This window comes from Miscanthus floridulus, chromosome 17, assembly GCF_019320115.1.
Source record: "Miscanthus floridulus cultivar M001 chromosome 17, ASM1932011v1, whole genome shotgun sequence".
Lineage (NCBI taxonomy): Eukaryota > Viridiplantae > Streptophyta > Magnoliopsida > Poales > Poaceae > Miscanthus > Miscanthus floridulus.
Genome location: NC_089596.1, coordinates 88,631,664 through 88,647,632, shown reverse-complemented (window position 1 = coordinate 88,647,632; position 15,969 = coordinate 88,631,664). Strand labels below are relative to the sequence as shown.

The 15,969-nt window shown below is 46.6% G+C and overlaps 1 protein-coding gene across 2 annotated transcripts; it reads right to left on the bottom strand.

The window, feature by feature from the left end:
• Window positions 1-13,216: 13,216 nt before the first annotated feature.
• LOC136518443 (uncharacterized) lies at window positions 13,217-15,088 on the bottom strand. 2 transcript variants are annotated; one of them, XM_066512101.1, is made up of 2 exons: window positions 14,952-15,088; window positions 13,217-13,850 (listed from the first exon to the last, which is right to left on the bottom strand). In XM_066512101.1, the coding sequence occupies exon 2, from the start codon at window positions 13,846-13,848 to the stop codon at window positions 13,456-13,458; it is 393 nt and encodes a 130-aa protein (XP_066368198.1). In that variant the 5' UTR covers window positions 13,849-13,850; window positions 14,952-15,088; the 3' UTR covers window positions 13,217-13,455. The 2 variants fall into 2 exon arrangements, with proteins under 2 accessions (XP_066368198.1, XP_066368199.1); XM_066512102.1 differs by having other exon boundaries at window positions 15,008-15,071.
• Between the last annotated feature and the right edge of the window lie 881 nt (window positions 15,089-15,969).

The following is a 15,969-nucleotide window of genomic DNA, read 5'->3' as shown; positions in this document are numbered from 1 at the left end:
AAGCTCGATCAAGACTACCCGCCAGATCAACAACCCACCGGCAAGAAGATCAAAATCAAAGGAAATCCGCCTTCGAAAGACTTGGGCCGGGTGGAAGCCATGACGGAGGAAGTAGGAAGGAACATAATCAAGGCCACCGATTTGAACAACTAAGGAAGACTAGGAGCAGGGTTCCTACCCAGACAACCTCGCAAAATTGTTCCCATCAGAACGACAGTTGGCCAGAGGAAGGCGCCGAATCTGAATTCAAAGAAACCAAGGCTCACGACAGGTTCCCCTGTTTCGCGAACAGGCTCGCATTGGTGCGATTACCTCACAAATTCAAACCATCTAATCACTCCAAGTATGATGGCAAGACCGAACCAAAGCAATGGCTCAGAATATATTCACAATCGATTGAACTAGCCGGAGGAGACGACGATATCAAAGCCCTCTTCTTCCCCATGGCACTAGAGGCCATGCCCCTCCAATGGTTCGATAAACTAAATCCAGGATCTATCAGAAATTGGGAGGATTTGCAGAGAGCTTTTTGTGAGAATTTCGCAGGAATCATTACACACCCAATCACTCATGCAGAACTAAAAGGACTCAAGCAAAAGGGAGGTGAAAGTCTCAGAAACTATTATCGGCGATTCGGCAAACTATGAGCTCAAGTGCATGACATAACCGAACAAGAAGTAATTGAAGCTTTTTCTCACGGAATCATGGCCAGATGGCAATTTCAAGACTTCTGCAAAGAAAATCTGAGAAACAATGAAGAATTCAGACGTACAGTAGAAAAGATGATTACTGCAGAAGAAAAAACACGAGAGAGGTTCCCAGACAGAAGCAACCAAGACAACTCGGACAGGCAAAATCAACGAAATAGCAGACATCAAGAAAGAAAACGTAGACCAGACAATACTGTGGCAATGGCCGACAAATCAAAGAAATTTCCCAAACCAAGAAGATATGATGACATTGAAAACATACGTTGCCCATTGCACCCTGGTGGGAGGCACACTATCGGAAATTGCTACACTTTCAATGATCGATACACAAGAAAAGATAGTAAGGAAAACACTAAAGAGGACAATCAGAAGAGAGAAGAAGACAACCACGAGGACAAAGGATTCCAAAAACCTAGGGGAACGGTAGCAGTGATTTTCTCAGGGGCTCCGGATTACAGAAGCAAACATCAAGAAAAACTAGCACTGTGGACCATTATGACAGCAGAACCGGCTACACCAAGATACCTCAATTGGTCATAGTATCCTATCCAATTTACCAGAGAAGACCAATGGACTAGCGTGGGAAACGCAGGCCATTATCCATTGGTTCTAGATCCGACTATTGCTGGTATAACCGTCACCAAAGTACTAATCGATGGAGGAGCTAGGCTTAACATCATCTTTTCAGAAACTCTAAGGAAAATGGGGCTACAACTCGCCGGGATGATTACGCCAACAAGCACGCCTTTTTACGGAATAGTACCCGGCAAAGCAGCCATGCCACTCGGACAAATTACTTTACCTGTTACCTTTGGAACTCCTTCAAACTACCGAACAGAGTTTATCAAATTTGAAGTCGCCGATTTCGATTCATCATATCATGCAATTCTCGGACGTCCAGCACTAGCCAAATTCATGGCAATACCACATTACCCGTACTTACTACTTAAGATGCCAGGACCCAACGGTATCCTTTCCCTTCGAAGCAATTTAAAGCGCACTTTTGACTGCGATGTTCAGGCGATCCAGATCGCAGCTAAAGCGCAAGCCGACAATGGAAGAAAAGAAATAGCCGCAATCGCTGCAGAAACAAGCCAAGAAGAATTAGAAATACCGGCTAAAAAGCCCAGCATCATCGCACTGCCAAAAGAAGCCGACGTCAAGCAAATCGACTTAGGCACAGGCGACACCTCCAAGACAGCAACTATCAGTGCTCACCTCTCGGCAAAATAGGAACTCGCGCTCACCAACTTTCTTCGGGACAACAAAGATATCTTCGCTTGGAAGCCAGCCAACATGCCAGGAGTCCCAAGGGAGTTGGCTGAGCACAGAATCGATGTTAACAAAAGCTCCAAACCTATAAAACAACGGCTACGACGATTCTCACCCGACAAGAAGGCAGCAATTAAAAAGGAAATAACAAAACTAATGGCAGCCGGATTCATCAAGGAGATCCTACATCCAGATTGGCTAGCAAACCCGGTCCTTGTACAGAAGAAAAACACGGACGAGTGGCGTATGTGCGTCGATTACACAGATCTCAACAAACATTGCCCAAAAGATCCGTTCAGGCTACCATGCATTGACCAGATAGTTGACTCGACAGCAGGATCTGCGTTATTATCTTTTCTCGATTGCTATTCAGGATATCACTAGATCGCACTAAAAGAAGAAGACCAGAGCAAGACATCTTTCATCACCCCGTTTGGTGCCTACTGCTACAAGACCATGTCGTTTGGACTAAAGAACGCTGGTGCCACGTACCAAAGAGCTATCCAGACTTGCCTCGGGAATCAAATCGGTGAAAATGTGGAGGCATACGTGGATGATGTGGTGGTAAAAACAAAGAACCCAGACACTCTAATTGAAGATTTAAAGCAAACCTTCGAAAACTTGAAGAAATGGAGATGGAAATTGAACCCAAATAAATATGTATTTGGAGTTCCCTCAGGACAACTACTCGGATTTTTGGTCAGTCAGCGCGGAATCGAAGCCAGCACCAAGCAAATTTGAGCTACAACAGAAATGGGCCCACCTAGAAGTGTCAAAGATGTTCAGAAACTAACAGGATGCATGGCGGCCCTCAACCGTTTCATATCAAGACTCGGCGAAAAAGGGTTACCTTTCTTTAAACTACTAAAGAAAACAGACAAGTTCGAGTGGACAATGGAGGCCGACGAAGCTTTCAAAAAACTTAAAGAATACCTCACTTCATCACCTATCCTGACACCTCCAAAGAAAGATGAAGATATGATGCTATATATCGTGGCAACTCCTACCGTAATCAGCACAGCAATAGTCATAGAAAGAGAAGAACAAGGGCACGTGTATAAAGTGCAGCGTCTAGTATACTACATTAGCGAAGTACTGTCAGAATCCAAAACCCGGTACCCGCATGTACAAAAACTACTCTACGCCCTACTCATTACCTCACGGAAACTTCGCCACTATTTCAAAAGCCACAAGATTACCGTAGTGACAGATTTTCCACTCGGAGACATCCTACACAATAAAGACGCCACAGGGTGCATATCCAAATGGGCAGTTGAAATTGGAGCTCTTGACATCAATTTCACCCCACGGAAAGCAATCAAATCTCAAGCCCTCGCCGATTTCGTGGCCGAATGGACAGAGATTCAACAGCCCTTATCAGATACAATCCTCGACCACTGGAAGATGTACTTTGACGGATCACTCAAACTAGGCGGGGCCGGTGCAGGTGTTCTCCTCATTTCTCCAGAAGGAAAACAACTCAAGTACGTCCTTCAGATATTATGGCAAGCTACAAATAACGAAGCAGAATATGAAGCCCTCATCCACGGGCTACGAGTCGCGATTACCCTCAGAATAAAAAGACTACTCGTATATGGCGATTCAGCAGTGGTCATCAACCAAGTCAACAAAGATTGGGACTGCACCAAAGAAAACATGGGTGCTTATTGTGCTGAAATACGGAAACTTAAAAACACTTCCAAGGATTAGAAATTTTACACGTCCTACGTGATTCCAACATTGCAGCAGATGTCCTTGCCAAGCTCGGATCAGACAGAGCAAAGGTTCCACCCGGCGTATTCATAGAAGAGCTATCAGTTCCCTCTATCAAACAACCCGGTGAAACAACACATGAAATTTAGGCTAAAGGCGTTCAGATCTTGATAATCAACACTTCATGGACCCAAGTTTTCATTGACTATATCAAAGAAAACAAATTACCAGCAGATAAGGTACAATCCGCCCAAGTTGCTCGCAGAAGCAAAAACTACGTTCTAGTAGGAGATAAACTTTACAGAAGAGCAGCATCATCAGGAGTACTCCTAAAATGTGTCTCATTTGAAGAAGGTAAAGAGATCCTAGACGAAATACACTCAGGTTGCTCCGGAAATCATGCCGCTTCAAGAACACTAGTTGGCAAAGCATTTCGCACCAGATTCTACTAGCCAACCGCTTTGAAAGACGCAGAAGAGCTTGTCAGAAAATGCAAAAGTTGCCAAATGTTTGCAAGACAAGCCCATGTACCAGCTCACAATCTTATCTGCATCCCACCCGCTTGGCCTTTTTCCTGCTGGGGGCTAGATCAAGTAGGACCCCTAAAAAAAGCAAAAGGCGGCTTCGAGTACATCTTTGTAGCAATCGACAAGTTCACCAAGTGGATCGAATACAAACCACTCGCGAAATACAGCGCAACCAAAGCAGTCGAGTTCATCCAAGACATTACGCACCGCTTCGGCATGCCCAATCAAATCATCATAGATCTAGGCTCCCCCTTCACAGCTATAGAATTCAAGAGCTGGGCACAAGACTGTGGTTTCAGTATAGACTATGCGTCTATTGCACATCCAGAGGCCAATGGACAAGTAGAAAGGGCTAATGGACTCATACTAGCTGGATTAAAGCCAAGATTATACGAAGAACTAGTGGACTATGGGTCCAAATGGATTGAAGAATTACCGAAAGTAGTATGGGGACTACGAACTCAAATAAGCAGAGCAACAGGCTACTCACCTTTCTTCCTAGTTTATGGGTCAGAGGCCGTACTACCTGCCGACTTGATCTGGACATCCCCAAAGATAGAGCAATACGATAAAGGAGAAGCAGAACACACAAGAAGATTAGAACTCGATAGCTCAGAAGAAATCAGAATAAATGCTACCCTCCAATCAGCCAGATACCTACAAGGTTTAAGACGGCATTACAACAAGAGCACCCAACCTCGAGCACTACAAGTCGGAGACTTAGTACTAAGAAGGATACAAAAGACTGATAGACGACATAAGCTACTCAGTCCATGGGAAGGCCCGTTCATCATCACAAAAGTCACCGGACCAGGCACATACAAGTTAATGACCGAAGATGGAAAAGAAGTCAGCAATACATGGCACATCAGCCAGCTAAGAAGATTCTACGCGTAAAAACAACTCAAGAAGAAATAGATATGCAAGCCACAAGGGACCTACTTTCACAATCAACGAAAGACAATACTCTTCAACAACATATGTATTAGTTTATACTCATGATCAATAAAAGATGATATTCATCCACTGCATGTCTTGTCATGACTTCCAACGAGTTGTTTTTACGAAACAAAAAGCAAAATGGCTGAAAACATGCCTGAGCATTCCGGCCGAGAGCAAAATAGCTGAAAAAATGCTTGAGCCCGCCGATGAGGGTAGCTAAAAGCTAACACCCGAAACAAAAAGCAAAATGGCTGAAAACATGCCTGAGCATTCCGGCCGAGAGCAAAATAGCTGAAAAAATGCTTGAGCCCGCCAATGAGGGTAGCTAAAAGCTAACACCCGAAACAAAAAGCAAAATGGCTGAAAACATGCCTGAGCATTCCGGCCGAGAGCAAAATAGCTGAAAAAACGCTTGAGCCCACCGATGAGGGTAGCTAAAAGCTAACACCCGAAACAAAAAGCAAAATGGCTGAAAACATGCCTGAGCATTCCGGCTGAGAGCAAAATAGCTGAAAAAACGCTTGAGCCCGCCGATGAGGGTAGCTAAAAGCTAACACCCGAAACAAAAAGCAAAATGGCTGAAAACATGCCTGAGCATCCCGGCCAAGAGCAAAATAGCTGAAAAAACGCTTGAACTCGCCAATGAGGGTAGCTAAAAGCTAACAAAAAGCAAATTGGCTGAGTCGACCGAAATTTCAACTTCAAAAGACCCTCCAGCACTTTGTTCCGAAAAGCAAGAGGCTCGGGGGCTACATCTAGATAGGAACACTTTTTCTTCAGGAAAGCACAAGCGCCACTCAAGAAAGCACTCGGATGCCGAGTCATAGCACGGACAAAGCACTCGACGGATCACAAAGGAAAGAAGAAAAGAAAAGTACTCGACAAATCGAGGGGCCTCGTTAGAATAACGCACAGAGTTGTCTTACGGAGCAGAGACGGGAACAAGACAAGGTACTCAGCAAGTCAAGTAACTTCAACCGCACCTAGGCAAAGAATACATCGACAAAGATAAAGAATCTTCATTTAAAAAGAAGTGTAATATTACAAGAGGACGCTCAGTCGAGTCAAGCGTTGTCATCAGAAAGGGAAATATCAATATTTAGACTATCTACAACCCTACTGGCTAGATCTTCAACCTCGGGCTCCATCCTTTCAACGGCGTCAAGATATTCTTGGCTTTCAGCTTCTTCTGCTATCTTGGAGAGAGGCGCTTCTGGAGCAAGGACTCGAACCTGGGCCAGCACATTCTTGGTACATACTTGGGCACACCTCTTCGTGAACTCTTGGAAACGAGTCGGAATCCGGGGAATGAACTGCGCCCAAGATTGCCCGTCATCCGCTGGAGTCCGAAGGACATCGGCCACCGAACGAAAAGATTTCCACAAGGCATTCCAATTCTCGGTAGCCGTCGCCAGCTTCCCGGACAAGCCTTCAATGGTTTTTTGGGCCTGCACAAGATCTCTGTCAGCTCCACGCCTAATCAGCCTAGCAAGGGTGAGTTCTTCCTCAGCATGAGTATTTACCTCCTCAGCTCTATTATGACTAGAACGGACAAGGGCCTTCATTTCATCAATACTCTCCGAGAGCTTCTGCTTCTCAACTCGGAGAGCTAGACAGAACACCAAAGAACAAGTCAGCGGAAAAAGAAGTCAAAATACAAGAAGAAATAGGCAGAACCCGCGGCACCTTTGCATTCATTCTTCGCAGACTCCACCGCAGCATCTCTCTGTTTCTCCGTCTCCACTACCCGGGCGCGAAGGGCTTTCTCCTCCTTTTGGTGCAATTGACGCTCCGTCTCCAACTCAACCCGGAGAAGGTCAAGATCGGCTTTCAGAGCGTCCACCTCCGAAGACAACTTCCTCTCATTTTCAGATGAGAAAAAGAAGCCAGAATGATCATGAGAAAAAGACTGGGCAAAAAGAAGCAAAGAGAAACAAAGCGTAAGGATAGAAGAAAAAACAAGCATGCAAAAGAGGAACGACAGTAAAACCTACCTAGAGCTTTTCACCAAAAGAAGTCGCGAGGGTCGACAAGCTCTCCTAGGCTACGGTCAGCTCCGATAACCGATGAGTGGCATCGAACTGTTGCACCACGTCACCGGAAAAGGAGGGGCCACCGAAGACAAGAGAAGGGGAAGGAGAGGCCGGCTGGGGCGAAGGAGGAACGACCAAAGCAACCTCCAGGGAAGCCGGAGCCAAACCCTCAGAAGAACCCGGCGTGACGGCCACAGTTACCTCCGGAGCGACCAAGTCCGCAACTCCGCCAGGTAGCTCTGAAGCCCCTGCGGCGACTTCATCAACAGAATGTTGTGAGTACCGAGGCTCGGAACTCGTTGGCATGGCGGGAGGCAGAGAAGAAGTCGATGAAGAAATTAGAGAAGACGAAACACTGAAAAGTGATAAAAGGAAGCACCAATAAGAACCAGAAGAAGGAAGATAAAAGCCAAAGAGATAAAGCTAGAATTTACTCACCCGACTACTTTTTTCTTCGCGAAACCAAGAGAAGGCCTCGCAGGGGGAACCACGATGGCGAAGACATCCCCGCAACCCGGCGACGAGAGCGGGACAGCAGACAACGGAGTCGCGGAAGAAGCCGGGGCTGGAGCCGTGGAAGAAGCCGGGGCTGAAGAAGAAGCTGGGGCTGGGGCCGTAGAAGAACTCCGCACCGAAGGAGTGGTACAGCTCAGGACAGAGGCAACCAAAGAACTCGACACCGGAGCTTCAGAAGAAGTCGGCGCGGGAGCCTCGGAAGAACTCACACCTGACCTCCGATTACTTCAAAAAGTCCAAGACTAAAATTCAAAACAAAGAGGAGAAATTCAATGCAACAAGAATATGAAAAACAACTCACCGCCGCATGACGAGGGGGACTTCATCATCCTCTTCTTCCTCAACCAACGAAACCAGAGCACCCGCTGAAAAGGAGATAAAAAGTACTCGGTTCAAGAGAGAAACATAAAAATAAAAGAACAAAGAGTATTAAATGTGCTCACCTAAGAGCATGCTAGCAACAACTGGAGTACCTGAGGGAGTACTTGGTTTGCGAGGCTTCTTAGAGACAGGCAAGCCAGATGAAGACCCGTCCATTCGCCCCCTCTTCGGGACACTGCGAGGACCGCCAGGGACTAGACGAGGAACATACTCTTCATATACATCAACAAATCTGAAAGAAACCCCAGGAAGGGCTGTAAAGGTTTCAGACTTACTAATTGTAGAAGTACCAGCTAGACGATCCCCAGTCTCCGCCACGGCAGGGAGAACACCAAGGGGGATCGGATCGACAAAATTCCGCCCAAGCTCCTGCGAAAAAAGATAAAACACCAAGACAAAGAAAAGCTAAGCAAGAATGGATGCAGCAAGAATACATAAAGAACTCAAATAAAAAAGATAGACAACTCACAGCTGGGGGCGGGTTGATGGCCGAGAACTCAGAGACGGCAGGAGGAATGACGCTCACTCCTTTCAGCATCTTCTGGAGGCGCTCGAGTACCTCCTCACCGGTCAGCTCAAGAGCTGGGACCATGCGTGAAGGATCCTCGGCCCCAGAATACTCAAAGCCGAGATGTTCCCGCTCTTTCAAGGGCTGAACCCGGCGACGAAGAAAGCTTGAGACAATACCAAAGCCGGTCAATCCCTGCTGTTTCAATGTGCTAATCCTATCAAGGAGTGGCTGGATCGCTTGAATCTCAGCAAGTGACTCAAGCTTCTTGTCCCATCGGTCATTCGCCACAGAACCGGATCCAGAGTGAACAACAAGAGAAGGGATCAAATTGGCAGCGTAAAACCACTCGGCACGCCAATCTTTGACAGAATCAACCAGGTCATAGTCAAAAAACTTAATTTTGAGACCCTGGCGAAACTGAATCCCGCAACCGCCGAGGGCACTGGTTTCTTCACGGCGGGGTTGGGGTTTCAGACGAAAGAAAAAGCGAAAAAGAGATAGAGAAGGAGGGATCCCAAGGAAGGCTTCACAAAGGTGAACAAAAACAGAAAGATGGAGAACGGCATTGGGGGTTAGATGGTTCAGACTAACCCCGAAATAACCAAGAAACTGATGAAGGAAGGCGGAAGCAGGAAGACAGAGTCCAGCGCGGACAAAGGAAACAAAAAGGACAATCTCACCAGAACCCGGAGCCGGAACCCGATGCTTTCCCGGAACTCTCCATTCAGCGATGACTTTGCTTTGGATCAAGCCATCACTAACGAGCTCGCGCAGCTGGTCTTCACTTATTGTTGGAGCCGGCCAAACTTTCTGAGTTGCCCTCATGGCCACGAACTCCTAGTTTTCAATCAAAAACAGGGATGACTCCTCGTCCACGAAGGTCGCCTGAGACTTGCTTGTGGTTTTCTTCTTTCCCATGAACTGGCGGAAGCAAAAAAAGGCGCTAAGGGAGATGAAGCTAGAATGATGGTGCTCGGGTGATGGCGACAATGACGGCGGCGGATTTTTGAGAACTAGGGTTTAAAGGCAAGAGCTGGGCGACAAAGGAAAGGAAGATAAAAGGTCTTTAAATAGATTTCTCAGTAATACAAACGGCCCACAAGGCCTGTTAAAGCATAGTGTGGGAACGCAATGGTCCATTTACCGACGCAGCTAAAACGACGAAGGGCACGAATCCTCACAATGGTAAAAACCAACGGGCAGATTTCAGACTTATCCGTCCAACGCCACGGCAGGATTATCAGATCGATACAAGAATGACCCGTCAAACCAAGAAGAAAGAAAGAAGAAAGAAAGGGCTACCTCACGAGGAACAAAAGAACCTGGTTATGTAAGAAAGAACTCGGCAGTCTCATGAACGACAGGGATCACAACAGAAAAGTCAAAGACAACTCAGAAGATGAGATTCGTTACATTACAAGCGACTTCAAAAATAGAAGATTACAAATCTTACAAGACCCAACGAACTCAGCACCATGAAAAGCAAAGTAGCAAAGAGGAACACGGACATGACTAGGCTCTGGAACGACTACGTGTCCCAAATTGCTACTCGGAAGGACAAACCGCCATCAGTTACACTGTTTTCTTCAAAGGACGAACGCAGTGCATCCAAGGCGGAAATCGACAGCACGGTAGGGCAACATGGAGCATAGAAGATCGGCAGGCATCTGTCTACCCAAGACCGATGTGATGCTGGATATGGTGTTGATCTGCACCGGACGGTCTCAAGACAGGCGACGAGGATCAACCCAGAACTGCCGGATGAAGAAACGAAGCCCACATCACAAGACTTCCTCCAACTACCACCACGTACATCCTGGCACAATGCTGTCGCGGGATCAGCCTACCTCTAATCCCTATCACAAGACTTCCTCCATCTACGACAAGACACACAGAAAGTACAAAACATGCCCGGGGGCTGCTCTACTTCACAAACTACCATGTTCATGACCACCAAGGTTTCAACAGAATATCCAATGAATGAAAACAAGCACTCAGGGACAATATTTATAGACCAAAGGATCGGCGCACATGGACTAGGAGTACCAACGAAATAGGCCTAACAAAGGACACAGTGAAAAGACAGGACACAATAATGGACGACTCAGGCGAGAGGAAGCGGTACTCGAAGACGGGCATATTCGGAAGAATATACCAGCACAGTACAACCCGTGAACAAAAGGCATTTACACTCAACCACCACCATACAACTACATCTGACAACAGCAAAACTATCAAAGAATACGCCAAAACCACGCATCCGAGTTCTTTCTGAACAAAACAACACGGATATACGCTCGGGGGCTTGGACAGCATCATAGCTTAAACAACACTGAGCTAGGGAGCTCGGCCTTAATTTTCACCTATTCCCGGAGGCTCGGAACCAAAGACAAAAGACCAAGAATACAAGAAACTCAAGACTACAACGACGACACATCAAGACTCTTCATCCGACTTCTTTTCTAAGAAGAAGAACTCGGAGAAAGCACGGGGCCTACACTCAGTGAGTGCAATTTTCTGACATAAGCTCGGAGGCTGCTTACCGTAAAACTACTCGAATGATGACGTAATCCAAGTCTCGGGGACTACTTCAGAATACAAAATTTTTAAACAACATAAAGGATCAAGACCCTCCAACTTTTTATTCCAAATAGCAAGAGGCTCGGGGGCTACACTCAGTGAGTGCACTTTTTTTTCGAAAAAGCGCACGTCACCAATAGGCTTCCTCAACGCAGACCACTTCAAGACATTACGGCAAAAAGAACCCGGAACAAGCCATGTTCGAGCGAGTTCTTTTTGATAAAATTTCAACGAACAATCAGGGCAACTTCAAGACAAGATCCTCCAGCTCTTTGTTCCAAATAGCAAGAGGCTCGGGGGCTACAACCAGATGGATGCACTTTTTCTTCAAAAGCACTCACCACCCAAAGATCCCAAGAAGCGCTATAAGGTTTCACTTCAGAAAACGCTCGGATGATATTTTGTTCCTACTCAACAAGACCAGAAGGAGCAGAGCGAGATTTTCAGAGCTCAACCATGAAGTGCTCGGGGGCTTGTCGATGCGGGACCCACAGGATACCCCGCGGGGTAGAAAAAAGATCTAGTCCAACTAGGATTCTTCCTATATAATCGTAGTAGTAGAACTATTAGGTAATCCTACTAGGAAATCTCATTATAAACCGACTAGGACTCTGGCCTCCTGACTATATAAAGGAGGGCAGGGCTCCTGAGAGTTGAAGACAACAATTGTACAACACAACACTTTATAATCAACCCAACGCAAAGGCTAACACCGACTGGACGTAAGGTTATTACTCGATCCACGATTGAGGGCCTGAACCAGGGTAAATCGACTGTCTCTTGCGTTAACCATCAAGTTCAGCATACGCCGAAGCCCGAACATACTGCCCCGGGTACCCCCGTGGCAGGCTATCGATGGTAAAACATCGACACCAATGCACCCCACGGGTGTTTCTGTTGCCCTATTTTGAAGACTCCCACGTGCTACCGATCACCACTGTGTCAGCCCTTTCTCCAGTGCCCCTGTTGAGCACCGGAAGAATAGGTTGCTTCACTGTTGTCGACCTATGAGCCTAAGCTCCAGTGCCCCTACTGCTAGGAGCATAGGACTTCTTCGGTGACCTTAGGTACCGTTTAGTTCCACTACATTTTGCAAAAAATTTTAAGATTTCCTATCAAATCGAATCTTTGGGCGCATGCATGAAGCATTAAATATAAATAAAAAATAAAACTAATTACACAGTTTAGACGAAATTCACGAGACGAATCTTTTAAGCCTAATTAGACCATGATTAGACACTAATTACCAAATAACAAGCAAAGTGCTACAGTACCATTTTTCAAAAAAAAATCGCCAACTAAATAAGGCCTTAGCACAACGAAAACAAACGATTGGGCCATTATGGATGGGGCGCCTAAGCTCTGGCGCAATCTCTTCGGTGGCCACCAGACTTATCTGGTGAGTGTAAAAACACTCGAGTGAGAGCCTGTAGGGTCAAGATGTCTAACTAGAGTGTGAATAGCCGTTTCTAAGCTTAAACGCTATGGCTAGCTGACAAAAGCAACGGAATTAAACAAACGGTCTAGTTATGACTTCATCCCTCTTTCTTTGAAAAAGGAAACAGAAATGGCTAAATAAGGTCGCCTCGCCCCCTCCCGTCCAGAGATCTTTCTGAGCTCGGTCCACTCATGAAGTCATGACCCAGAGTTGGTCTGGCCGTGACCAAGGGAGGTGGCATGCCCGTTGATGCATTCTTCGCCGCCCGTACGACTGATCTGCTGCATCTCGCGCGCAGTCGTTGTCTCGACTCTCCGATCGCCCTCTAAGCAGATCTCTGTGCTGAGGCGCCGGTCACTGTGGTCAAGAACCTGTAACCAATTGCAAGGGAAAATAACAGAGGAGCAATTCCGAGGCATGCACACCTGTTGTTCGACGCTGCGTGGTATACGCACGAGGGTGCTCCGAACATGGGCAAGTATTGTCGGCTCACTGAGACACTGACAACTGCACGTTTTTTCTATTCAAGAATTCGGAACCTACCAACCGCATATTGCAACTCTGTAGCCACTCATCAGCAGGCGATTAAAACAGACAGGAAACCATGCTGGATTATACATTCCTCAGACATCCAACAGAGTTGAGAGCTATACAACAGACAACATAGAACCGTCATCCTCATGTTCATACAGCACTGAAGCAAGCAGAATGTAATGTTACACACAAAACATTGTGACAAAAAGTTCATACGCAGGGCAGCTCTCCAGACACATATGGCAGAAAAGAAGGTTTTCTGAAGGCTGGAGCTGGGCTACAGAAGAAGAAAGCACGATCACTGTTGCGGCACATCTGACAGTTTGCTTCCATCATCAGCCTTCTCCCCCTTCCATCCTAGTCCAGGATGTGCTGGCGCCTCTTTCTCGCCTTCGAAATCGCGGGCGTCCCGCAGCGAGGCCTCGAAATCGGTAGAATCAATTGCTGTCGGGAGGAGGCTACCAATGTCATCCTTCGCTCCGAACCCACCAGCACGTATGACGTCCTCGGTCGAGATGGCAGCTTCCATGTTCACATCAGCTTCATGGCCATTCAACGGACTGGTGTTTCCATCATCTGAATCTGGAAACGGATTCAAGGCCTCTTGATCTTGGCTTGGAACACTGTGTGTCACTGCATCCAGGTTCTTTTGTTCAGCTTGCTGTTTATTGCTGAAGTTCTTTCCATCCATGCCTGTGATGAATTAGTAGATGTGAGATTCCTAGGCAAGATACACAGGAGTGAAACACTTAGGGCCTTTTGAAATGCAGAAATTTCGCATGGATCAGTTCATTTTCACTGGAAAAACGAAGGGAAAAAGGAAATTTTCCCATGTACCAAAGGAATGTAAATAAAGGAGCATCCTACTAAGTGACGTTGTGTATACATCACAATTATCATCGACTCCAAGGGGGAGTGCCAAATAAACAAAATAAACTAGTCCCTGCAAGAACAATAGAACTAAAATCCTCTCCACAGCAAGGTCGAAATACATAATTTTAGCTAACAGCTGGCTCCCCAAAATATCCACTGGAGTATGGTTTTCATTCTAAGGAGACTGTTTTATCTTTTTTTGACACAAACTGAACAAATTCAAACGGTTTAAGTACAAGAAGAAATTCCTAGCTTATTGTGAATCGAAGTGTGATAATCGTCCACTACTCATTGAGGTGGGACTGAAAACAACATTGCCCATAAACCTCAACCACGAAAGCTGAATAGATAAAATCATTTACAGTTACAGCTTATTCAACACATCACTAAACCTAAAAAGAGAGAAATTTCCACCCAGATTATTAAGGTGGGCACTCCGCAGCTACTTTTAGACAAACTGTGGGTAAGTACCAATCTAACAATTCAGGCATTCAGCATAAAGCCATTGCAACTGCAACCACAAAGTTCAGTCAATTTGTGGCTCCGTTGGAATTCAGTGCAAAGTTGTTACAGTCGCAACAAGAACAGTGTTAGACACCCAATGCACTCCCCTACTCCACCAATCGCCAAGACGTTGTAACAGAACAGATTTGCCACTATCTATCTGTCCGAACAATCTCAACCTTTCCCCTCCTGGCTCCTGGGTAACAGACATCCAGAAATCCCCAATGGACCCACCACCCTATCTCGATTTCCCAGAAAAGCTACAAATCAACGCACGCCGGCCGCGTCCAGGAGTCCTGATTTGCAAGAGGAATACTCCGGCGACCAAGCAAGATACCCGTCCCTAGTCCCACGAATCACTAGGGCAAGCCACCGAAGTACGAGAGAACCCAAAAGATACCAAAGGCATCATCGCACCTGCCGGGTTGACGAGCAGGCTCAGCTGCGGAGGAGGGGAAGATTCAAGAACTCACCGCCTTTCCTCCCGTCCTCTGCTCCGCAGCGATCTACGCTTCGTCCGGAGAACAGTGGACTCGTTTGTTTTGAAAACGGGATGATATTTTCTGACCGTATTCGCCCGGGCTGAGATCTGTCCGTGATATCGTATCTGTATTCGAATACTTAAATCGCATATTTATGATATCGATATCCAATCGTATCATATCCGACATGGTTGACACTATCCGTATTCGAATTCGAATTTGAACAGAAATATAAAAATAAATATAATATCGGTGATATCCGTCCGTACCCGATTCGTTTTCATCCCTGTCTTCACCAGGATGTTCTACTGAAGTCATGGACCGGATCGACATGTACCGAGCAAAGTGGGTACGTGGTGGGCTCTATGCGACCGCTGAGCCCAATGGGCCAGTAGGCTGGGCCACAGTTCCCTTTCGCTCAAACGTTATTGAGCCCAATAGGCCAGCGAACAGTTTCACATGCTGCTCCATGATTGCTAAAAAAAGGGTTATTGGATTCATGCTATTAACATTTTCAATGTTTGGAGAAATACCATTACTATTCGTCTATTTTAAAGCATACCATTACAATTCTTCGTTTCCCACAAATATGCCACAGAATACGTATGGACACGGCCTGGGCCCAGCTGCAGCGTATATGAAGACGTATACTTCATCGCAACATCTCTCCCCTGTCACTGACACGTGGGCCCCACATGTCATCTTCTTCTTTCTTCTCTCCTCATCTTCCCTTGCTGAGTGCGTCGATGGCGATGGCGAGAAGCAGCAGCAGCACGCGGGTAAGCGGAGCTCGTGGCCTGGGCGGCGTGCGGAGGACGCGGCGCACAGAGCTCGCGGCCGGCACGGAGCGGGCGAACTGTGCGGTGCACGGAGCACGCGGCGGGGCTCGCGAGCGTGAGGGCGAGCTTCACCCTGGGCGCTTTTTCACCGAAAACCGAACACCGAACTGAACC

Coding starts and splice junctions, on each gene's coding strand:
- LOC136518443 (XM_066512101.1), bottom strand. CDS start 13,848: ATGGATGGAAAGAACTTCAGCAATAAACAGCAAGCTGAACAAAAGAAC.